Source organism: Canis lupus, chromosome 25 (genome assembly GCF_003254725.2).
Source record: "Canis lupus dingo isolate Sandy chromosome 25, ASM325472v2, whole genome shotgun sequence".
NCBI classification, from domain to species: Eukaryota; Metazoa; Chordata; class Mammalia; order Carnivora; family Canidae; genus Canis; species Canis lupus.
Window position 1 is genome coordinate 15,007,234 of NC_064267.1, and position 26,717 is coordinate 15,033,950.

The 26,717-nt window shown below is 40.9% G+C and overlaps 1 protein-coding gene across 3 annotated transcripts in view; it reads right to left on the reverse strand.

Moving 5' to 3' along the window:
* TNFRSF19 (TNF receptor superfamily member 19) overlaps positions 1-26,717 on the reverse strand; it is an 89,877-nt gene that overhangs the window by 36,603 nt on the left and 26,557 nt on the right. For all 3 annotated transcript variants that reach the window (XM_025462704.3, XM_025462705.3, XM_025462706.3), the window contains 2 exons: positions 17,517-17,695; positions 8,083-8,168 (listed from right to left, as the gene is read on the reverse strand). In XM_025462704.3, the coding sequence (XP_025318489.1) occupies positions 8,083-8,168; positions 17,517-17,695 (265 nt within the window). The remainder of the gene's footprint in view (positions 1-8,082; positions 8,169-17,516; positions 17,696-26,717) is intronic.

Sequence of the window (26,717 nt, forward strand, 5' to 3'; positions counted from 1 at the left end):
TGGGAAAGAGCTAACCTTGTAAGGCTCCTCTGCAAGAAGCTCCCCTTCTCTGCTGCATTAGCGACTTAATCAGGGCTCGTGGTGGCACTATTGTCTGTTTCTGCAACAATCCCCAAAGCCAGGTTCCATCCACCTAACACACGACAAGTGTCCCCCTAGCCTGACACTGAGGAGTCTCGGCCCGAGGACCACAGACTACCTGAAAGCCCTCAGTCAAGGGCACCCTTCATTAGCACATCGTTGCTTTGTGGTCCAACCTGCAGAGGATCCCAGGGGTACCCTGAGAAGTCCGGCCACTAAGTATTAGCACACTCATCATCACAAGAGCTCTGCTGCAGAAACAATAAACACCCAGAGATGGAATAAAAATCACATCACGTTTCCAAAGCAAATGCCAAATTCTCCTGGATTATATGCTTCCCTTCTGCATCCCCTCACATGGCCATTTCCTCTGATAAGACTCAGTAAGTGTGTAAAGTACCCCACGATGCAGGCTCCTGGGTGCTGCGTGAATGCCAGGAACTGGGTTTTGAATCTCACCAGTCACTAAAACATTCAGGCAAAAGCTGAAATCCACTTGTAATCTGCCAAAGGCAAGGTCTCTCCCTCTGCCTCCTCTTCCTCCTCTTTTAGAGAAAACCTGAAGACTCATACTGGTACCGATTTCAAAAGACTCCCAATGTATTTCCTTCTAAATTTGTTGTATTTTCTTTAAAAGAGGTGTTTACCAGGCACCCTTACTTTGAAATAACCTCGCAATAACTGCACATTGAGTATTGATACCTTTGGACACATAAACTGTGAGCACCCATCCACTGGGGTATAGACAGTGATACAAACAACAACAACGTGTGTAACAGAGCAGTCTTCAAACCCAACTGTAGCCCTAATACCGACGTGCTACTTTAATCTGTAATATCATTAAAATTAATGCTTCAATAGTGTATGAAAAAAAAACTATACCTCAGGTAGAAAAGGACACAAAGTGGCATGTACAGCATAGTTACATCCATTGTTCATAAATCAGTGGTAGAGATGGAAAAGGGATGAAAGAAAACCACCAAGATGCTGGCTTTTGTCTTCTAAGTTCTAATGTGGGCAATGCTTTGCTTATTGGCAGTGTCCCTTTCTTTGTTTCTACTAAACTTTAAAAATTATCTTTAATGAGCAAATATTTCAGTTAACAGTTTATTTTGATGTTACTTTATCTGTTACTTAGAAGGTATTTTAAGTTTCCTTGGGAAAATAATCATTTTTTTTAATGTCATTTATCACTTATTGGTACAGAGACCTGCTGTTCTTTGAGACCATTAAGCCATGTCAAATTCCTAAATAGTTCCAGTCCCACACAGCTCCTGCTTTTGTCTTTCCCCCACACAGAGACTTATCTGGTCACTTATCTCTTCAGAATCACATGGCTTGTTTTACAAAGCCCCCAAGAACAAAGCAAACATCTAGGTTAAACACACTTAAATAAAGCTATACTTGGATGAAAAACCGCTTTGAATTTTTTTCAAAACCATTTGTTCCAACCACAGTATTTGTTCCAAATTAAGTAAACATTGCTAAAAGAAATCATACAAAATCTGCATTTCTTATCTGGCCTGGGGCAGGATATAGTTCTTCTAAAATTTCTTGTGGATTTTTCTTGATTTCCCCTTAATGTTCTAAATGGGTGCACATTTTGAGGAAGTGAAGATCAGGTGATGAGGAACAGAGCCCAGAGCAGGGATTTTTATGTAAAGGTGCCTTTTATTGATCTGCAATTTACAGTGATATCATTCATCAACTCTGTGCTCCAGGCCCAACCAGCCATTCTCACAAATTAATGCTATTGGTGACCTGACAAAGAGGTTATGAATGGACTAATCAATTACAGTCACACATCCATCCTTATTTTGAGGGGAGGGAAGCTTCAAGCTCATGCTGGTTGGGCATGTGGCCTGAGGCCTTAGGTCGTGGGATGAGGAGGAAAGATACCAGCCTAATAGGGTTTCTTCAGCCTGGTACTCTAGCCATTCAAGTAATCAAACACAAAAATTCCACTGCAGCCGCTTTCTGGGGAGCCCTTTCATTGGTGGGGGTGAAGGACAGCAAGACAAAGATCAAAGCCGGCTGCATCATGACATCCTGCCCACGTGGGACAAGTCCCAAGCTCCATAACCTCTAAAGAGCATACATGGGTGGGGGTAGCACTGCAGGAGATGCAGGGTAGATGCAGTCACCATTAGAAGAAAGCAGGCCAGCAGGCAGGTAGTCATTACTAGGCTAACTCTAGGGATGATAGGTTTCTGGTTACGATTTCATTTAGTTCTACTCAAAATCTGCATGAGATAATATTCCACGCTCACGGATTGGAAGGATTAACATTGTTAAAGTGTCTATACTACCCAAAGCAATGTATAGATTCAATGCAATCCCTATCAAAGTTCTAATGGCTTTTTTTTCCCCACAGAAATGGATCAAACTTTCCTACAATTTGTATGGAACCACAACAGCCCCTGAATGGCCAAAGAAACCTTGAGAAAAGAAAAAGAAAGCTGGAGGTATCATGCTTCCTAATTTCAAACTATATTGCAAAACCCTAGAAATTAAAACAGTATGGTGTTGGCATAAAAACAGACACATAGATCAATGGAACAGAACAGAGAGCCCAGAAATAAACCCACATATAGAGGGTCAACTAATTTATGACACAGGAGCCAAAAATATACAATGAGAAAAAGACAGTCTCTTCAATAAATGGTGTTGGGAAAACTAGACAGTCACATGCAGAAAAATGAAACTGGGTTACTTTCTTACACCACATACAAAAGCTAACTCAAAATGGATTAAAGGCTTGAATGTAAGACCTAAAACCATAAAACTCAGAAAAAAATAGGTGGTAAACGCCTTGACATTGGTTCTTGGTGATGATTTTTTGGATCTGACACCAGAAGCAATGGCAACAAAAGCAAAAATAAAAAGGTAGGACTACATCAAACTAAAAAGCTTCTCCAGAGCAAAGGAAATCATCAACAAAGTGAAGAAGCAACCTACTGAATGAGAGAAGATATTTATGAATCAGACATCTGATAAGGGGTTAATATCCAAAATATATAAAAACTCATACAACTCTATAGCAAAAAGAAATCTGATTAAAAAATGGGCAGAGGGTCTGAATAGACATTTTTCCAAAGAAGACATACAGATGGCCAACAGGCACATGAAAAGATGCTCAATATCACTGATCATCAGGGAAATGCAAATCAAAACCACCATAAGCTATCACTTCACCCCTATTGGGATGGCTCCTATCAACAAGACAAGATAATAACAAATGCTAGTGAGGATATGGAGAAAAGGGAACCCTTGTGCACTGCTGGTGGGAATGTAAATTGGTACAGCCATTATGGAAAACAGTATGGAGACTCCTAAAAAAAAAAAAAAAAAAAAAAGACTACCATACAGCTCAGCAATTCCACTTCTGGGTATTTACCTGAAGAAAATGAAAGCATTAACTCAAAAAGATATCTGCATTCCATGTTCATTGCAGCATTATTTAGGATAGCCATGACAGGGAATAACTCCGTCCATCGATGGATGACTAGATATAGGAAATGTGATATGTGGTCCCTTGGAGAGTTGACAGAAATGTGGGAAGTTTTCAGTTCTCATGTAAGTCATTACCTTGGGTTATTTCAGGTATTGTATAAATACAAGAAAATTTATTTACATCCATTTAAAATTATTCTTGTGTTATTAAGACAGGCGATATTATCAAGGCTTGTTTGTAGCTTGCTATAAGCTGCACATTTAGGGCTCAATCTATATATGTTTTGGGGCAGCCTCAGAGGTGGCCTGAGTCATTCCTACAGCATAAGTACCTACAGATGTCATTTGAGGAGCAAATGGTGCTTTGCTATGACCACAAACTTCATCTGGACACCTTCCTGGTGCTACCAGGAAACCCGCTATCTTCTCAAATCAACTTCCCTCCCCCACTGTGTAATGAGACTCTCAAACACCTATGCCTTTGCAGCCTCTGAGTTCCTTGGCTCATGCCTCACTGGGCAGAACACAATGCTTCTGACTTCACACACATAGAAGCCAAATCCACGAGCCCCTCATCCCCTGTCACGGAATGCAGAGGTCCATGTTCATTGCCCCACTCCCCACCTTCGCTGGTTACCGCAGGGAGCACTTGCTCCTTCCAGAGAAGGCCAACCCAACAAACGAGCTTCGAGATCCTTTTCCAGCAAACCTTACATGACTGATCATTCTACTGTTCTCTCATATAAAATAGTCAACCTCTCTCAACTGGACCGTCTCCCTCAACCTGCAAACAAGCATATGTGTCTCTCACCTCAGAAACGAAATAAAACAAAATGAAATCCTTCCGTTGCCTGCATATTCCCATGTTACCTTCACAGGTAAACTTCTAGACAGTTGTCCATAATCATCTCTATTCCTCCCCTTACGTTAGCTTGTCATTTCATTATCATCTGGCTTCATTTCCATTACTCAGTGAGGTGGTGCTTGTCAGTGTCATGACTTCCAAGATGTTAAGTACAAAGGACATTTCCAGTGTCAACTGACTTGACTTGCACAAGGGAGGATGTTCTACATACGCTCCTGGCTTCCTCCGACTTCCCTGGTCCTCTGTTTAGTCACCTTTTCTGGTTCATCTTCGTCCGACTTATCCTTTAGATCATAGCTCAAAAGTCACAGTTCTGGAAAATCTTCCATAATGTTCCTACATCATGATCCATTATACATTCTTAGAGCACTGCAGATCCCTTCAGGGACAGGACTGGCCAACCACACTTCTGCATCTATGTGGGTAGTATCTAAATACTGTTTAATTTGGAGTGGTTATTTGACAACTCCCCTACTATACCATAAGCTCACGAAGAAAAGAATCGGGATCTATTTGTCCATCACTCTGCGCTTGGCCCCCAGAAGGCACCCAAAGATTTGTTCAACAGTTAAATCAAAAAGACTCTGTCTTATAGGACGGTGGTATTTTCCTTGGCCAATGAGATTCTCTCCCTGAAAAGCATGACTGAGGAAGTATGGACCAACTTCTTGGAAGCATGAAAGGAAAGGAGGAGATGTAAACAGAACTCTGCAGACTGAGGAAGCATCAGTGGTGCTGACCAGAGCCAGGGCAGGACTCGGAGCCTCCTGTTGTGGGGGGGCTACAGCCCCCAGACTCCAGGGCTGCCCTTGGTCCCAAGGAAGGACTGCGCCCAGGTTGAGTGAAGTTCCAGTCTCTCACTACTATGTATATCCTTAAAACAAACCCCATTACTTGAGCCAGCTTGAGTGGCATCACTTTCTTACAGCTGAGTCTAAATAAAATAGGAACCCCTCAGCAGGGAAAAATTACTGGAGAAGTAGTTCTTTGTGGATGAGTTGAAATACTCTGGGTAGAAGAAATGAAAACATAAGGCGCCTTACATAATTCCCCCAAAAGATTTCAAGATCTCTTTTGAGGAGATTAGTTGTGCCCTGGACATATTCCCAAGAACTGTGCCAAAGGCAGCAAACTCTCTTCTACAGAGATAAGGATTAACACTCACTAAAGATCCCAGACTGTTGTTTCATGATTTGAAAGGCTATTACCTTGCATGTTGCATTTCTGACTTACAGAAATCATTTGTTTTTCTTTGCTTTCTAAAGAATTTCATATATGGTGGGATATATCTATACATAATAAATTAAATTAGTTAATTTTCTTTTCAAACTGTAACTTACTCAGGGCTCTACAAGACATTGGAAGTTAAATGTGAAAACTATGTTTAAAGTCTAATTTATGATGTCCGAGCTTAGCCAGATCCCTAAAGGCAAAAAATTCCAATGCCTCAGACTTATGACCAGATGATATTAAATTTAAACCGAATAAATTAAAGAGAAAAAAAATCCTAGTACTTTCCAACTCTAAACTGGGCAATAGCAGTTACTTTACTAAATCACTTAATGGTAGTTTGGGATGAAGGGCATGATCTTAATTTGCCTTCTGGACAAAATGATTGCAAGCCCAGGTCACTGCCCCATTTTAATTGGCAAGAGGACATGTCCTTTTACAGGCTGTGTAGCATAAAGATCTCCTCTAGGTTAGATTTTTAGAGTTTTTGTTTAAATGACAAATATTAAAGCAAACAAAAAGTCAAGTGTAGTAGATTACATCAACCAACAGAGGACAGATTAGATACTTTGGTTTTTCTCAGGGAGACAATAGAGTGTGGTGACAAAAGCAGAATGTTCGGCGTTAGACAGACCTGGGTCTGAATGGTGTCTTCACCATTCCCCAGGCAACAATGGAAAGGTATGAACCTTTCTGGACCTGGTGTCCTCGTTGACAAATGTAGGCTGATGATGGGACAGTGAGAAAACTAAGTAAAACAGTATTTTTACCTCCTAGGACTGATAAGTAACATTTGATACTGCATTTGTTAAATACAATGAATTAGGGGTGCCTGGGTGGCTCAGTGGTTGAGCAACTACCTTCTGCTCAGAACGTAATCCCAGGGTCCTGGGATCAAGTCCCACATTGGGCTCCCAGCAGGAGTCTGCTTCCCTGCTTCTCCCTTTGCCTGTGTCTCTGCCTCTCTCTCTCTCTGTGTCTCTCATAAATAAATAAATACATACATACATACATACATACATACAATTATTTGGCAAATATTTGTATATTATAAAAAAGAGTCACCACATATTTTTGTAAAACTTAGGAAGAATCCCTTTTTCTTTCTTTCTTTCTTTCTTTCTTTCTTTCTTTCTTTCTTTCTTTCTTTCTTTCCTTCTTTCTTTCTTTTTTTTTCTGGCCTTTCTACTATACTATATCAAATGAAGAATAAGAAATAATGTATTTTGGTAAAGGAAAGAATAATATGGACAGCAAATTCCGGGACATTCTTGGAAACACAAGTACTGTGTGGTCTTATCAATAATGCAATGACTTTCAGTTAGTTCAAAGAGGGCTCCTGTCACAGAAAGAATCAAGAGGACCTCAGAGTATTACCCATGCTCCCCAGAAAGGCATAAGCAACCCATGCATGGAATGGAGCACCTTCCCCCACCCCCCTACCCAGGCTTCGCTGGTGCTTCTGTACGATCATCCTGCTTAGCAAAGACAAGCCCTGAGCACCCTGGGGGAGCCCACCTGCTGCCTTCTTTCCTGGCCCATCACCTGTAAACTTCCACTGGCCACATGTGTATTTAGGAATAAGAAAAGTGAGGATCCACTCTCCTTCCTATTCAAAATCAACACAAATCGCTAGCCCTGTCACAAATACCTTTTATATTGAAGGAAACAATACAATCAAGAAGATTACTGTTAATACAGAGAAGAAAAGGCAAAATTTCTCATTTAGCTGTATTCCCACCATGCAATGGCTTTTCTCTTCCTATTTATGTGTTAAAGGAGAAAAACGAAGGAGTGAATGAAATGAGCCAATATTTAATTTAAATACATTAATTAGGGCAGATGATTCATTGTGACGAAAGTCTCTGGAAAGGTAGGGAAGCCACCATAGGACAGTACTGGGGCCTAAAAGATGGGAAAACATCGAAATTCATGAGCCCGAGGCAAAGACAGTATGCCTTAGGATTGGATCACCTACTTAATTGCAGTTAGAAACCTAGAACCCAAGATAGAAGTTTGAATGAAACAAGCAGCAGCAAAGTGTCTGTATCTTGCTCTGAGATTCAAATCAAGGGACACAGTTTGCTGACTGAGGCACACAACAAAAGGGCTTTATATCCTGCTGGAAGCTTGACAAAAGAATGCACACTCTAAGCCCCACAGTGGAGAGAGATTTTGCCCCATTTGCTAACTGCAGGAAAGTTTCTTAAAAAGGCCGACAGGGCAGCCCCGGTGGCCCAGTGGTTTGGTGCCACCTTCCTCCCGGGGTGTGATCCTGGAGCCCTGGGATGGAGTCCCACATTGGGCTCCCTGCATCTGCTTCTCCCTCTGCCTGTGTCTCTGCCCCTCTCTCTCTCTCTCTCTGTGTGTGTCTGTCATGAATAAACAAAATCTTTTTAAGAAAAAAAAAAGGCCGAGAGCCCTTCTGCTGTGTTTGTATCGAGTTGACTCACAGTGTGGCTCGTAAGGAGGAGGAGGATCTCCACAAGGTACACACTCCATGTCTTGAAAACCGACAAGTTTTGTCTTCCTATAAAACCTAGAGGAGAAAAGAAAAGAATTCTCATTAGCTCTTTCTTCTGAGCTCAAAGTTGCAGCAAAGAGATTCACGATGTTCAGAAATTATCAGTCATCTCCATTATCAGTTTTACTTTTTTCAAAAAAAGCAACAAAAAGGCTTACATACAACACTCTCTCAGACAGACACACCCTTATTTTTTTTTAAAGATTTTATTCATTCATTCATGAGTGACACAGAGAGAGAGAGAGAGAGAGAGAGGCAGAGATACAGGCAGAGGGAGAAGCAGGCTCCATGCAGGAAGCCTGATGTGGGACTCGATCCTGGGACTCCAGGATCACACCCTGGGCGGAAGGCAGGCTCTAAACTGCTGAGCCACCCAGGAATCCCCACAAACACACCCTTAGATGCAGTGACCATTTAAGAAATATCAATTCCACTAAACATAACTTTGTAAATTCTTCTCAGCCCCACTATACTGAGGTGCTGGTGCTAGTGAGGGATTAGGAAATCAGTGGTCTTTGGCATTTCTGTGTAGTTTAAATGACAAAATTCCTTGTAAATCAAGGGCCAGTTTTTAAACACTTGAAATTCAGAGACCAAAAAAAGCCAAGCAAACTATAAAAGCAATGGAAAAAAATCGGGAGATACTTATACAGCCTTCATATGAGGATTACCTTTCTAGGCATGACAAGAAACCCAGGAGCCAGAATGAAAGAGATTGACAGCTTTTACCACACCCCTAGACACCCATACCTCCCCCATACACACCCATGCACACCCATACATACACACATGCATACACACAGACCCATACATACACATATACAAAATATTAAAGACATCCAAAGAGCAAAAAATAAATAAAGCATCATCAACATAGTCAACAGGCAAAAGAAAAATGAAAAATGGTTCTAATCATAGTATTATCTGATTCCAGTCTGTAATAGAAACCTAAAAAACCATACTGGTAAAGGTGAATATTGCAGTTGAAAGATAGGCAAAGAACATTAATTCCCAAAAGAAGAATATTTCAGAATTTTAAAACTTAAAACTAGAAACACAATGTGATTAAATTTTTAAAAATTTAACATTGAAATGTTTAACTTCATTAATTTAATCAAGTAAATGAAAGTTGCAATGACAATATTCCATTTTTACTTAGAAAACTTGGAAAGTGTTGGTGTGAGTATTGACAAAATAAGCACATGCCTATGTACCAGTGGCATTATAAATTGCTACTTGTAGAAGGGCAGTGTAGCAATATGCCATCAGAACTCAATAAAATAGTTTATATATCCTTTAATCAGTAATTTCATTTTTTTGAAATTTATCCTAAAGAAACAATCAAGTGAGTGAAGCTGTATGTATAACAATGCCATCATAGTATTGTGTATAGAAGGAAAAAACCCAGTTAGGCACAATTTCAATATACAACAGTAGATATGACTAACCATGGTAGTCCCAAGGCAATGGAATACAAAGTGGCCTTTAAAGAAACAATGATGTAGATCTCCTATACATTTTTTCTAACTCAGAATATCAATAAGTTAAAAAAAGGAAAGGTGAATAATATAATTTTGTTTTGTACAAGCACATACTTTGTTATATATCCTTTTAGATTTTTTACCAAAGCAGCTAATATAACTTACATACATATATTTGTATTGAAAAAAAAATTGTAAGATATTATATACCTAACTTAACAGTGATTATTTCTAAATATATTTGAAAATACATCTTTCTATGACAAAATAATGATATGGAGAATAAACCAAGTCTATAGAGGGCAAGATAGATGCAATTATTTTGTGAAATTGGATATTGTGGTAGCAAATCTGTATGATTTATGGTTGAAGCAAAATTTGTGTTTAAAATTAGGTAAATTATTTAAAATGCCCAGATACACTCAGTATTTGCTTAGTCTTCATTTTTCACACTTCCTGATACTGAAACATATCACAAAGCTATAAAATCAATATAGTATGCAGTATCAATAAAGTGTACAGCATACAAAACAGTATAATAATCAGTGATAGCTATAATAATCAATACTGGCATAAAGAGAGACACGGAGAACAATGGAATGAAATAGAGAGCCCAAAAATAAACTCTCACATATATGGTCAAATGATCTTGTTGTTGAAATACAACAAGAGTACCAAGACCACTTACTGGGGATGGGACAGTCTCCTTAAAAAATGGTCCTGGAAACAATGGATATCCACATGCAAAAGAATGAAGTTGGAACCTTATCTAACACCATACAAAAAAGCTAACTCAAAATGAATTAAAGACCTAAACATAAGACCCCAAAACTATAAAATTTCTAAAAGAAAATGCGAAAAACTTCATGATGTTGAATTTGGCAATGATTTCTTGGATATGACAATAAAAGGCAATCTAAAGGCATATGTGAAACACACAACAAAAGGAAAAATAGACACATTGGACTACATGAAACTTAAAAATTTTATGCAGTAAGGATAAAACCAATATATACTTATCCCTAAACTCATCAAGTAAATATGTACAGCTTTTGACATGTCAATTATACCTCAATAAAGTAGTTAAAACAAGTTAAGTCACATCAAAAAAGTATTAACTGATAATAAAATAATAATTTTTTTCAGGATTTTAAAAGCAGGATACAATCAACAGAGTGAAAAACCTATGGTAGGGGAGAAAATATTTGCAAACCATATGTCTGACAAGGAGTTAATATCTAGAATATATAAAGAATACCTATAACTCAACAACAAAAATCAAATAACCTGATTAGAAAATGGACAAAGGACTTGAATAGATATTTTTCCAAAGATGATATATAAATGGCCAATAAGCACATGAAAAGATGCCTGACAGTCAACCTCACTCATCATCAGGAAAATGCAAATGAAAACCACAATGAAGTATCACCTTATGCCCATTAGGATGGCTACTAAAAACCAAACCAAAACAACACAATCGGAAAATAATAAGTGTTGGGGAGGATATGAAGAGAAATTGGAACCACTGTAAAATGATGCAGCTGCTGGGGAGAACAGCAGTTCCTCAAAAAATTAAAAATACAACTACTATATGATCCAGCAATTCCACTCCTGGGCTGTATCCAAAAGAAGTGAAGGCAGGGCGTGTAAGGGATATTTGCACATCCATGTTCCTAGCAGCACTATTCACAATAGCCAGAACGTGAATGCAGCACAAAGGTCCTTGGAAAAATATCCTGTCACACCCTACACCATGGATAAACCTTGAGGATGTGTTAAATGAAACAAACCAGTAACAAAAGGCAAATATTACATGGTTCCATTTGTATTAGGCATGTAATCAAATTCATATAAACAGAAAGTAGAATGGTGGTTACCAGGGGCTGAGGGGAGGAGGAAAAGGTGAGTTATTGTTCAATGGATATAGAATTTCAGTTTGGGAAGATGAAAATGTTCTGGAGAGCCACTTACAGCATTGTGAATGTACTTAACACTCCTGAACTGTATACTTAAAAAGAGTTAAGATGGTAAATTTTATGTTATGTGTTTTTTACAACAAAAACACATAAAAAAATTTTAACATGAGGTAAGAAAGAACCATAAGGCTATATGAGAGCTTTCTTATTAAAGATATTAAAGATTAATTTCTTATTAAACATTTTAATATATGCAAACTAATACTATTTATCCCTTCAGCCAGAAAATTTGACAAATATAAGTAACTGAACGTTGACACAGTCTCAAATCATTTTATACATACTCATTCTACATAAATAAATATTCAGAACAACAAGTGAAATAAAAATGTTATCCAACATTTTCTAGATCAACAATTCACAGAGAAATACATACTCCTTGGGAAACAAACACAGACATTTAACATTCTTAAAATAAGGAAATCTAGTGGCAAGTTTTGAGGTCTGAGCTTTCCCTGACAATTGAATGAAATATATTTCCCAAAAATATATTGATTAAAATATGGGTTTGAGCCATCATTGGAAATGAGGCTAGAAGGTGGGCAAATTACATCACGTTTAGAATAACACTAGATACGAAGTATAAACAGCTTGAAATACTAACTAGAACTGAGGTTGAGTGTGCACAGTGATTCATGAGGCTCCCGTGTGTGTAAACACTGCTCACTAGGAGAAATGATGCTTGGATGTTACTCTGAGAGCAGCTATCCACAGCTCTGCACAGAGATTTGACAAAAGCATTCAGAATCTGCTCTGCCAGCTTCTTTATGCCAATGGCTGGATTGCAGAATCTAAGTTTTTTTTTTTTTTGACTGAATTTTTAATTTTTAAATTTTAATTAATTTAATCTAATTTTTTCAGGAGATAATTTTTAACAAAATTTTCCATTTTATCCTCCAATTTGAAGATGAAGATACAGAAACTAGAGTTTTAACATGTAATTGATAATATTCAGTGAATAAATACATGTAAGAATTTTGAAAAATTATTTTACATTCTTTTGCTTAGACTGTCATGGTTTGGAGCCACAGAAACATTTGCAACTCTGCTTTTTGCCCATATGAGAAAGGATACAAATTTTAAGAAAATAAAATAAAAGGGACCCAGGACATACACAGGTGTCTGGCTAAACTAGCTTCTATAGTCAAACTTCAGATTTTACTCTGGGCGTTCAGATAGCTAATGCAATAAAGAAAAAGGAAATCATACTGGCTTTTATCTAATCACGGTTTGGTGAAAGGCAGCATATAAATACATGGTTTCTAATTTTTCTCCAACACTGAAATTGGAGAGGAATTTTTAATTGGACTGGATCCAAATAACACCAGTTTGCCTAATGGACACCATGTTTGAAAAGTGCTATTTTAAGAAAGCCTGTTTGTAGACCATCAACTCTTCATTCACTGAGAGCACTGCTGCAGGGAGACGACACACCATAGTCCAACTCTGGTTTTATAATGATATCGCTTAATGCAGTCTGGAAGGCAGGGACTGTGTCCTGTGTCTTACGGTCAAGCCATGGTTAAATTTTCTGCAGTGCATGTTAGATACTGGGCATGCTCTTCCCTCCCATATTCTTATTTGTACCAGTTTCGTATTGATGGAGAGCCTACTATTTATGTCCTCAGCAATCCACAGCAATGGCCCCTTGTTGAAACTGAACAAATACTAATGAAGAGATGAACCACTAGGGTCAAAGCCAAGCTCAGTGTAGTGGTTCATGGAGTGAACTCTGAGAATGGGCAAAGGAGGACCAAGCACCAAGATGAGAAAGCTCACGAAGGCAATGCTAGCAACTTTCAGGAGCCAGGGGGCTGATGGGGTGTGCGGGTGCAGTGAGGGTAGGGCACGGAAGGGCAGTGGCAGCCCCCTGGTTAGTCACCGGTCACAGAGGCTCCAGGGGAATCTCCCTGTGAAACCAGACACGGGGTTAGGTATGGGGGCTCAGCAGTGAAATGACAAGCTGGGCGACCTTGAGCGAGTCATTTATCCCCTCCAAGGATCAACTGCTTGTAAAGGGTATTTGGTATTACCCCTGGTTTATGGAATGGTTTTGATGATTAAATAAACTGCTCAGCACATAGTAAATGCTCAATACATGTTAGCTATCGTGGTTGCTAGGAACAGCAAAGAACCATCAGGGGCCAGGTTAATTCTTTCAGGCCAGGCCCCAGGTCCCTTTAGCAGAGAAAGAGTGGGAACATGGGAGCCAGAAGGGGAGGTTGGAGGCCCATTGTAAACAAAACAAAATAGAACAAGTCATGTGAAGCTTCCACTGGTTTCCAGTAACATTAATTGGTGACGAGGTCAAATATGTATTTAGTGCTTACTATGGATTAGGCACTCTGCTTGGTACTTCGCATGCATTATATTCTCAATCATTCCAGCAATTTTGCAGGTTGGTATTATTAGATGATCATTTGTAGGTGAGAAGAATGGGTGTCAGAAAAATTAAGGAACTAGTCTTAAGTCATATTTGGGAACAAGGGGACTGTCTGTCTTCAATCACTCAAATTGAGGGCACCGAGGACAGACTATTCCCACACTGTACTGTTACTGGGGAAAAAGCCGCTACTGTCCTGTTGGGGCTAAGCCTATGGGCAGCAGAAGATTCTTATCTGGGTGAGGTTGAGGCTTCAGAAGGCAGAAGCAGCACTATGAATGAAAATGCCCACCCTCTGCCTGACTTTGGCATCCTTTTTCTGGGAGCAATAGGCAAATGGCTTATTTTCTTTCTGCCTTAATTTTCCTCTCTATAAAATGGGTTTCAACTCTTTACCTTCTTCACACACATATAGTGAGGGTGGGTGAGCACCTTAAAACACTCTGGAAGGCCTGGGTCAAAGTCACTATGTAATTATTGCCTGCCACATACATTCATGCTGGCTTAGAAAGGATGTAATTTTAAACTAATCATATAAATAAACTATGAAACATCATTCAAATGTCTATTCACTTATATATGACTTTCCCACATCTAAGGATTTACTTAAGGAATGAGCAAACACTGTTGAAGCTGAAGCCGTGGGCTCAGGTGACAATGAAGCACGAGGAAGCACTTTGGTGCCAGGTCCTGGGGAGAACGCACCCTCTCTCACACTCCAGTCACAAACCCTGTGGGTTCCCTCTTTGTAAAAACTAAATCCCTTGGTCCTATGCTCTTCCCCACTCTCTCACCCCTGAATCTCCCATGGACCTCCTCTTCTCCCTGCCCCATAGATGAAGAGAGCAGGTGGGCACTGACATGCTTTTGTCAGAAGCAGAAAATAGGAACAGCAGAGATGAGTCAGATGCTCGGTTCGTGTTCCTCGATTAGTCTGCTTGAGGTCAAAATCCTGGATAATAATATTCACTGGTATCAGCATCACCTGAGATTATAGACCATTCCTTTTTTTTTCTTTAAGTAGCAGATTGAAATCTAATTCACATATATTGCAATCCATCCACTTAAAGTGTACAACTAAATGGCCTTTAGTGTACTCACAGAGCTGAGCAACCATCAGAACCAACAATTTTAGACATCTTCATCGCACCAAAAAAAGAAACTCTGTACCCTTAAGCAGTCACCCCTCAGTCTTCCCCAAACCCCCCGACCCCAGGTAACCACTCATATTCTTTCTACTCTCTAGATCTGCCCATTCTGGACACTGCATACAAATGAAATCATAGAATACATCTTTTGTCATTGGTTTCTTTCGAGCATGTTTTCTAGGTTCATCCATTTTGTTGCATGTTATGAGTAATTCACCCCCTTTTATCATCAAATAATATTCCATCGTTTGAATATACTCCATTTTGTTAAACCATTTATCAGTTGATGGATATCGGGGTTGTTCCCACTTTTTGACCATTACACATCATGCTGCTCTGAACATTTATGTACTCGTTTTTGTGTGGACAGGTTTCCAATTCTCTTGGTTATAATACCTAAAAGCGGGATTGCTGGGTCACATGGTAACTCTATTTTAACTTTTTGAGGAACTGCCAGACTGTTTTCCAAAGTAGCTCCATCATTTTCCAATCCCACCAATGGTGGATGATGGTTCCAGTTACTCCATGTCCTTATCAACCCTTGTCATTGTCTTTCTGGTCACACCCATCCTAGTTGGCTTGAAGTATGTGGTTTTAATTTGCATTTCCCTGATGCAAATTGACACTGAACATCTTTTCATGGGCTTGTTGGCTATCTGTGTATCTTTGGAGAAGTGTCTATTCAAATCCTTTGTCCATATTTTAATTGGTTATTGGTCTTTTCATTATTGAAATGTAAGAGTTCTTTATATATTCTAGATAAGACAATCCCTTATCACATATATGATTTATAAATAGCTCTAATTCTGTGGGTTGTCTTTTCATTTTCTTGATGATATCCTTTGAAACACAAAAGATTTTAATTTTGGTGAAGTCTAAGAGCTATTTTCTTTTATTGCTTGTGCTTTTGGTGTCAGACCACTACATTTTGCACCTGTTCAGGTGCTGAGTCATTGCATAGGGTCACACTTGGCCCATCAGATTATTTCTTGTCCTGTTTCTGTCCTTCAGGCCCACAGGTCTGTCTTCCCCTCTGCCCTCAACAAGAGCCCCAGAGGGGCATCTAGGTGACTCGGTTAAGCATCAGCCTTCAGCTTGGGTCATGATCTTAGGGCCCTGGTATCCAGCCCTGTATCAGGCTCCCTGCTCAGCAAGGAGCCTGCTTCTCCTCCTCCCTCTGTACCATGCTCTGCCCCCACTCATGCCCTCCCTCCCTCCCTCTCTCCCTCTCACCCTCAGATAAATAAATAAAATCTTGGGAACCCTGGGTGGTGCAGCAGTTTAGCGCCTGCCTTTGGCGCAGGGCGCGATCCTGGAGACCCGGTGCATGGGGCCTGCTTCTCCCTCTGCCTATGTCTCTGCCTCTCTCTCTCTCTCTGTATGACTATTATAAATAAATAAAAATTAAAAAAAATAAATAAAATCTTAACACACACACACACACACACACACACACACACATGAGCCCCAGAACTAGCACTGTGCCATTTGGTCAGAGCTACCCTGATCTGTGGGCGTATTCTGGCTAAGTCCAGTTAGAGCCCTGCCTCTGCAGTGCCTGAGAGCCCAGATTCCCATGTTAGACTGCTAGAGCACCTGAACTCCAGGGTCATGTCCATGTTAGGACCTGTCTGCATTCCTGTGTCCACAGTGCTTTTCTCCCCCCACACCTACTCAGCAAACTGCCTCAACTCCTCCAAGTCTTGCTCAGAGCTCACCTACCCTGGTCACCCACCTGAACACTGCCATTTGCTTGCCCTCGGGGCATGCCTAATCCACCTTACCTGCTCTAGGTTCTCTTTCTTCTACAGAAATCATCCTCTGCTACCTTTCTGCAGAATTTATGTATTATTTACTGTTTAGCTCTTTTGAAAACCCTTACTAAGATCTAAACTCCACACGGGTAGGGTTCTTGGCCTCTCTACCTCAGCAACGCCTCACTTCTCCTAAAGCAATGTCTCCACGCTGCTTCACAAATATCCGTGGAAATGAGTGAATGGCTGTGATTTGCATTTCTCTGATCACTAACGAGGATGAACGTGGACATAGGATCACAGGGCACACGTGTTGCCTCTTTTGTGAATTGCCCAATCACTCTTCCGTCCATCTGTCCACATTTTCTTTTTCATCAATTTACAGGAAGCTCTTTAGATTCTCGTGACACTAATCCTGTGTTAGCGTTACTTATGCGTTTTATTCATAACCAGCCCGTGTCATGTGGCGCAGCACATGGTGGGCACAGAGGATGTCCCGACCGCTCGCCAGATGTGTGCAGGTTCCTGTTGGGGTGTGATCACCTTCAGGGGGAACAAGGGAAATGTTTGTTTAATCATCATCCTATGATTACGGGGGACAGGAATCACCCAACGTACCCTGGCAAGCAGTCCCCGCAGACGGTATCGCTGGTGACGGAGCAGTTGGCCTTCTGGAAGCGGTTCACGGCCGCGCACTCCAGGCACGGCTTGCATTTCTGAAAGCCCCAGTCCTCCTTGAACCTCTGAGGCCGGCACGTCATGCACTGGGCATCCTCCCCGTAGCCAAAGCCGCATTCCTGCAGGGATTAACAGGCACCAGAACGCTATTCAGACGTGGCAAGCGTGAAAAAGACTGCGGGGATAAAAGGAAGACCTGGTCTTATAATCACCAAGCAGGGCCTTCTTGGATACAAAGGCAGCCCTTTCAGCAAGTTCAAATGTGTCTCCCACTGCTAATAATCTCTCTTACTACGATGAGTATACTTAGTCATCCACTTTATTCAAGAAGCCACGAGCATTTGAATAATAAAGGTTCTCAGGGACCCCCACTGCTGCATTATTGCTAGCTTATGGCAGAATTATGGCACTTTCTTCTTTCCTAATTAAGCCAGTCTTGGGCATGTGCAGAAACTACAGTCAGGGAAGTATCCAGACACTTACTTACTTAGCAAGGCAGAAAACACGTATTTGGATCTCAACAGTGATATTTTAGAAGTGAGGCTAGCTGCAAAAGAAATTTCCTAAGCTGATAAGCCTAGAAATCTATCCAGTAGAGAGCATCTTGACAGGTTTAGCCGTGTGTTATTGCGTGATAATAGAAAGATTCTGATGTAGTTCTTTAAAGAACACTCAATTCTTGTTTGGATTAAGCTGTGTGATGCTAAAGGTCTCCGGATAGATTTGAACATCAAAACACAGTACTGCTTCCCATGGATGGGCAAAATGGATGGTGCTTTGACCCACATTATGATCATTTCTACAAGGTTGAGAACCAAATAAATCAGAGCCTATCGTATAATGTAAATACAATGCAACCATAAGAAGAATGATGTAGGGGCACCTGGGGGGCTCAGTTGGTTAAGCGTCTGCCTTTGGCTGGGGTCATGATCCCAGGGTCTTGGAATCAAGCCCCATGACAGTTCCCTGCTCAAGGGGGAGTCTGCTTCTCCCTCTCCCTCCCTGCTTGTGCTCTCTCTTGCTCTCTCTCTCTCAAATAAATAAAATCTTATTTTTTTAAAATAAGAATGTGTAGATATGTGTTCATGGTTTGGAAATATGATCCCATCGCTTACAAAAATATTCATAATTAGTACTAATGTTTACTGGGTGCTTACTCTGTGCCTGGAACTTCATACACATTATCTCATTACTTTAGACTTCTTTCAAATGAGAAAAGTGTTATCATGACTCCCATTTCATGAATGGGGGTGTGGAGCTTCCCAGAAGGTCCATACCTTAACCAAGGTGACATTGCTAATGTCAGAACCAGGATTTGAACCTACACTGTTTCATTCTGCAATTGGATTCTATACCTCGACACCGTAGGATCCATAGGATACTTATCTCTGCACTTGGAGAGCACGCTGAGCGAGCCCACATAAACAGCTCAGTAGCAGAGGGAAGGACTCTGACAAAATCTCTTCATTTCCTCACCTGTAAACCTCAGATGCAGGATGCAAATCCCTGCCAGTTCAAAATTCCCACTGGCCTATAAAACTTATATACTTAAAGCCTTTCATTTGTATTTATAGGCACAGTCAACTAAGTAGTACTTACTGTCAAAAATTAAATCAAAACCAACACAAAAGATAACATTCCCCATACCCAACAAACTTCTGAATAAAAGAGATTCGTAATAGAACTTCAATTTAGAGTTTTTACTAATTAACTCATTCATATCATGGAGGAGCCATACCCTCCTTCCTCACTTCAGTTATTCAGCCAGCCTTTCAAATGCATACTCTAAACATCCACATCAAAGAGTAGGGGAGCAAAAAAAGGTCAACAACCTTCTGAATCCTGAGTGTTCCAACTAGACGATGTTCTAATCCAAGGCACAGACAGCAGAAGGAAAAAAATTGATTTGAAGAACTATTCACAATTAGAATTTTTTTTAAAGGTTTTATTTATTTATTCATGAGAGACACACATAGAGAGAGAGGCAGAGACAAAGACAGAGGGGAAAGTAGGCTCCCTTTGGGGAGCTCAATGTGGGACTCGATCCCAGGACCCCAGGATCACAACCTGAGCTGAAGGCAGATGCTCAACCACAGAGCCACCCAGGTGCTCCACATTTAGAATTTCTTTGAAACTGTTAGCAGGTATTATCTAAGGGGTGGGGAGTGAAATTATGAGGTGATTTGAATTTTTTATAATTCTGCGATAATTTAAATTTTGCCAAACAGCATCTCTTACTCCGGCAATCAGGAAAATACCAAAGATACATATTCAAGAAGAACTGCTTGGGCATGGACTAGGTCCATGGAGTAGGTCTTTGCGGGGAGGTCCCTGCTGTTTTTGGTGCTTTGTACATGGGTGATGTGGCTCTGCACTGGGGCAGAAGTGTGTTTTTGCTAAGTAGTTGCAGAGACAGCCGAATGCATCCTAAGACTCTCTTTCAGTGTGACAGGAGCCTCTTCTTACAATCTTCCAGGATCAAAGTGTGGTGCCTGTGCCATTTGAATAGGGGGATGGGGACTTGTTGCCCACAGGCTCAGTATCTCCATGTCAAAGGTTCACACAAGAGCAAAGTTTCAAAATTATACTTTGATACAGCCAGCTTGGATTGTAAGGGTGTCATATACAAGTTGCAACACAACAAAGAAAGGAAGGAAAAAGGAAGAGAGCAGAAAGGAAAATAAAGGTTAAGAGAAATGAGAACTAGAGGCGCCTGGGTGGCTCAGTGGTTGTGCATCTGCCTTTGGCTCAGGTCATGATCCCAGGGTCCTAGGATCGAGTCACACATCCGGCTCCCCACAGGGAGCCTGCTTCTCCCTCTGCCTGTGTTTCTGTCTCTCTCTGTGCTCTCATGAATAAATAAATAAAATCTTTTTTAAAAAGTAAACTATAAATCAAGCACAGAGTGGGCATTCACCAGGTAAATGATACCTTTCTAGATTCTCTACAACTCAACAAACCAACTTTCCCAATTCAAGTATAATAAAGCCTCACTGGGAAACAAAAGGATCCTCAGACTCCAATTTTTTCTGGGTTACTTGAAACATAAATATAGGGACGCCTGGGTGGCTCAGTGGTTGAGTGTCTGCCTTTGGCTTAGGACATGATCCCAGACCAGAGTTGCAGGATCGAGTCCCCCACATCGGGCTCCCTGTATGGAGCCTGCTTCTCCCTCTGCCTATGTCTCTGCCTCTCTCTCTCTCTCTCTGTGTGTGTGTGTCTCATGAATAAATGAATAAAATCTTTTTTTAAAAAAACATAAATTTATATCTGAATTATTTTTAGAGAATAAAAATATGTCTATAATGAATTGCAGTTATCTGTCTTTTAAAAATGGTACACAAAATATAATTTAGCCATACCTGCTTGAATCAACTATTGCGTTGTGTTGTAATACAAGAAACTAGGAAGCCCCTGTGTGTATGTAGGCAGTTTAATATCCTTGCCAGGCAGTCAACTCTCACTCCTCGTCCTGTTGGGTTATCACTGTCTCTGACAATTCTCTTCCTCTCTCCATTCCTGAGAAACTAAATGAATATCCAAGCAGACATAGACTTGAAAGAAAGACAAATAGGTGTTTTGGTAGGCTCATCTCTTTTGAAAAATAATGAGTATTTAAGTGTTGGGAAGATATTTGTCCTTATTTTTTGATTCCTGACTGTATTCTAGAGTTTGCATTGCACATACGTGAAGACCATTTTGACTAGTGTGTTTCTGCCACATTATCATTGTGTGTCACTTACATATCACTATACTTCATAGACTGAGGATTCCATGGAACTTTTTTTGGGGGGTCCATTCTATATTGGATCAAATCATGTATAGAAAAAACAACAGGGGCGCCTGGGTGGCTCAGCTGGTTAAGTGTCTGCTTTCATCTCAGGTCATGATCTCAGGGTCCTGGAATCAAGTCCTTAGGTGGGCTCCCTGTTCAGTGGAGAGTTTGCTTCTCCCTCTCTCTCTGCTTCTCCACTTCACTCACACTCCTCGTGCTCTCTCTCTCTCTCTCTTTCTCTCTCAAATAAATAAAAACCTTGGGATGCCTGGGTGGCGCAGCAGTTGAGCATCTGCCTTTGGCTTAAGGTGTGATCCCGGGGTCCCGGGATCGAGTCCCACATCGGGCTTCCTGATAGAGCCTGCTTCTCCTTCTGCCTGTGTTTCTACCTCCCTCTTTCTGTCTCTCATGAATAAATAAATAAAATCTTTAAAAAAAATCTTGAAAAAAAGAAAGAAAAAAACAACAAAGCCTGGGTGGCTCAATGGGTGAGCATCTGCGTTTCGCTCAAGGGGTGATCCCAGGGTCCTGGGATCGAGTGCTGCACTGGGCTCCCTGCAGGGAGCCTGCTTCTCCCTCTGCCTATGTCTCTGCCTCTCTCTGTGTGTTCTCATGAATAAATAAATAAAATCTAACCAAACAAAAAAAAAGCTGTGTGTCCATTATAATCACAAAATAATACCTAAATGTATTAAAAATGTATTGTGAATCATGTAGTCTCCTGAGAACTTTTATAGAGACTGATAACTATTTGGGGGAATTTAGTTTAAAATACCTTTTATCTAAAGTATTTGTCATTTTCCCAAAGATAGTATCAAAATTCCAACCTCATTATTTTTAAGATTTTAAAAAATGCTTGCAGTTCATGATGGTCTAAGAAATTTATGAAGTGATCATTCTAGATGTTAAATTAACTAGAAACCTTGACTTAACGAGAAATTCAGAGAAGATATTCCCAAGGAATTAAGTGATAGCACCGTGTCCATGGCAGCAACTGCTTTTAGAGCTGACTGCCATATTTCTAAAGCACCATATAAACACAGAGATGCTGCAATTATTTGAAATCCAGGCTATAAAGTAAACAGCATATAAACATTAAATTATCCCCAATATAAATGTCTACTTTGATGTTTTTATTTCATTCAGTAAAACTAGGTGGTTGAAATGCCCTGAAATCTTCCCCATTAAGTTCAATAAATAACTACCAAGAGAAAAAGAGAAAAGGCCAAACAGCTTGAAGTGCTTGTGGCTCACAGCCTCCTGCCCAGGATAGTACTGCTGAGCGCACATTGAAATTGTGCCTCTATAAACTCGTGTCCACCCCCCTGGGGCCAGAGACTATTTCTGGTCCCTTTTCTTTTTATCACTCTTTATACTGAAAAACTACTACTACACACAAGATCTTTATAAACAAATCAAACAGTATGCCTTCTTTGACATCTCTGGTCTCTTTATTTCCTATTCTGTCCACACAGGCAAACAGCTGTTATCTGGTTTGGGAAAAAGCTCCCAGAAATATCCTAACATCCTGTGTGTGTGTGTGTGTGTGTGTGTGTGTGTGTGTATCTTAACACACTGCTCTGTAACTAGTTTTTCAGTTTTCTGTACTCAATACATCTTGGAGAGTGTTCCCTACCAGCAGATGGAGAGCATACCATTGTGTGGCTAATAGTTGAGTTCATTCTACCGGAGGCTAGTCATCACTGCATCCCAAGTGCAGGATGGAGGGGTAACCACAGAGGTCTGCTGAAGCACTGTGGCATTGATCACACTGTCTAATGGTACATTTAATGAAAACAGTTAAAAAATCTTTTGTGGCTTCCCCCATTACTTTTAAATATAAAGGGCACAATTTCCCTCGGCATATGATTTCCCAGAGCAGGCTAGTATACTACTGTTGAGAATAAAAGAAATGGAAGGAATGGATTTTTGGTGACATAAAACAAAGAGTACTTAAAGAAGAGGCTAAGCTAGCCATGCTGGTGGTGAGGTTTACCGTACTTTTCACCAAACTTCACAGGCTCCTGTGAGCTACTTTCTCTATGAGGCCCTAGCCTTGGCTTTGTCCTCAAGAGGTCAGTTGTCCAAGAATCCTGTGAGGTTGGTTAAGCCAGAATCTTCCACCCTCCTATCCGCTCACCCTCAATTCCTGCTCAAATTTCCTCCTGGCCCTCCAATCCTCGGATCATCCTGCCTGCCTTCAGCAAGAATCCTGTTAGGTCTGCTTTTGCCAGAATGCCCCCTGCCCTGATGTTTCCTCCTAGGACTTTTCCATCCACTGCCTCCCACCCTGGTCCTTGGCTGAAATCCCCACTTGTCCATGTTGCATTTGGAATTGAGCCTAGTTCTATCCTGAGGCCTCTCTCCCCCTGTTGCAATAGTTCCTGAGTGAAATCTGTTTTTGCTGCTTTCCCCTCTGTCCGGCTCTGGTTCTCTGACACTTTTCAGGTTACATTACAGCTCGCCCTCTCACCATTTCCTTGGAAGGACTGTACTTGTGTTCGGTGAGGGAGGATACATGGGAGGACACCAGGGCGGGAGTGGGGGCATTAGTCAGCCATTGGCCTGGCCCTCAGAATTAGACATATGTGTTTTATTTTTATGGAGCATGGTTGGCCGTGAATACCAATGGCAGAGATGCATTTAGGCTTTCAAACAATCCTAGAGTATTTGTTTTTGAAATTATGACCTCGTATCTTAAAAGCTTAAAAGGAAAACTTACAACTTTCCTGAATCCCTGAAGAGGCCTTTTAATAAGCATCAAAGTGTGAAAATGTACACATGAATAAAATAACCCAATTAAAAAAAAAGCATTGCCATAGGATTCCTAGTGATTTCCCAAAATCCTACAATAAGTGAACAATCCTCTATACTTTTTTTTTTTTTTTTTAAATTTTTATTTATTTATGATAGTCACAGAGAGAGAGAGAGAGAGGCAGAGACACAGGCAGAGGGAGAAGCAGGCTCCATGCACCGGGAGCCCGATGTGGGATTCGATCCCGGGTCTCCAGGATCGCGCCCTGGGCCAAAGACCGGCGCTAAACCGCTGCACCACCCAGGGATCCCGAATCCTCTATACTTAACACCACCCTCCATCACTCTTTCCCCAAAGCCTATCAGGGCACCTGGTACTTATAAAGATTCTTTGATTGACCAAACTTTAGCCAGGCTCCTTAACCTTCTTCCAGGCGCACCTGTGCACGTCCTTGTGCTATCCAGCTTTAGCAAGTCCTCTGCTAAGTCAGCTTACCCAGAACTACCCATTCTCAATATCGGCTGGGGTTCCTCATCCTATACTTGAAGTCTCATAGGGACTTGAAGTCCAATCACCTTGGCTTGTCTTCAGCAAAGAGCTGTTAGGTTGGCTTCAGCCAGGACCCCTCCTACCCTTGATGTTTGCCCTCAGTAACTTTCAACTCACCGACCCCTGCTCCATGGCTATAAATTCCCATAAGCCCATGTTGTGTTGGGATGGAGCCCAGTGGTTTTCCCCCACTAGAAAATCCCATTGCTGTGATCCCCCTCCATACCTATCGAACAAAGCTTGCCTTGCCGTCCTTATTAACAAGTGCCACTGGATATTTTTTTCTTTAACAGTACATACCAGGCTGGTGAGTAACACATAAATGTTTGCTGACTAAATGAATGGAGGAACAAATATCATTGAAGGCAGTGTTTCCTGATGTTGTTTTATTACTAGTATCATTACTTTATTCCAGGGAACAAACCCTATAAAGGTCACAGCAGTGTCCTAATTGGTAAGTCCAGATAATTCTCTGGGGCTGGTGGAGGTGGGCCAGGGGATGGAAGATGAGGGTGATGGTCACTGTGGGGTGGGGGTGGAAGCTTTGAGCAACCCTCCTTATCTTGGTTCCAAGGCAAGAGAGGGCTGCATCCAGCTGGGCCGCTTCCACCCAAGCTGGCGGCAGCAGTAGCTCTGACACTCTGCCCAATATTTTTAAGCCACATTTGGTGGCTTTCCAGTGGCAAAATGACTCAAAGTAAACAGTCCTCAAATCCCCTTCTCTCTTTTCTCCCTCTGCAAATTCAGCACTTAGCAAAAACACAAGCGGATCTTACCTACATGTTGTAGGAGCAGTTTCAGACCACAGGGGAGATCCTCACAGACCATCAATTGTCCAGGAAATACATTTGGGGGCCTTGGGTCTAAAGCACTATTTATTTGTACAGCCAATAAGTTATTAACTTTGGTTCTTTGAACTTGAAACGCTCAAATTTGGACAGAGAAGAAGTTATTTGTGGAGAAAATCTAGCGCACGCAAATGGAAATGACAAATTAGATTTATGTAGCTGGTGTTTAGAAATCAGCTTTTTAAATTTCCTTTAATAAAACACCACCAAAGACCTAGGTTCTCCCCCCGCCCCGGCCCCACAAGTTCCAGTTTATGAAAATCTGTAGTTGAGTTTTTTAAAGAAAAATTACAAGCTAGAGCTTGCTAATATCTGCCAAACATCACTGGGCTCGATTAGGTATAATTAAACATAAATAAAGTGAGCAACACTGTAATTAGATGGCATAAATGAATCTTTTTCATGCTTGCAAATCATATTAATCTTTTTGTGTGCATGTGTGACTTTCTTCATGGGGACAAAAACAGCTTTCCAAAAAAGTAGACATCTTTAAAAATGTGCATATTTGTGGAGGAAAGTGTGTTGTTGTTTACAAGACTTAATTTTTTACATTAAAGTCATCCCAATAATTGGTTAGAAAAGTTTACTTTGAAAACCGTGCCAGAGACTTGAAGACTGTTTCAAGTGGTTCATGCAAAAACTAGTTTCCTGGTTTACTGCTGGGAGGTGATCATGTTAAAAGCACATTGTTGGCATTAATACTCGGTGAGGAGGAGGGGCTGTGGCTGGGCAGATTCTAGACAGTAAGAATTAAAAGGCTAATGTGGTCACTTCGGGAAAACAAAAGTCATCCTCTCCCACGTATCGCAATGCTGTTTATTTCTGTGAGCCAAAAAGCTGGCTGTTTAAGGCTCCAGATGCCAGCATGTAACCACTCATGGAGCTACGTAAGCAACAGTTTGTACTTTTTGTCTTGGAAATAGGAAAAATACATTATCAATGATCTTTCTCTTAAACTTTCTGAACCTAAACCCTGATGTGGAAGAGAGAAAGACCAGCTATGGCTCAATGGAAGAAAATCCTCAAAACAGACCCCAGATGGCTCAGTGGCCTATCCTACATTTTCCCAAAGACACAGGAAAACTACCCATTACTGAGTTACCAAAAAGAAGCTGACTGAGAAGATAGGATACTGGGGGCTTTCAGGGAAAGAGCCCAAAGAGCTACTAGCTACTGCCATCAGACAGCTCAGATGGGGACACAGAGGGTGCCAC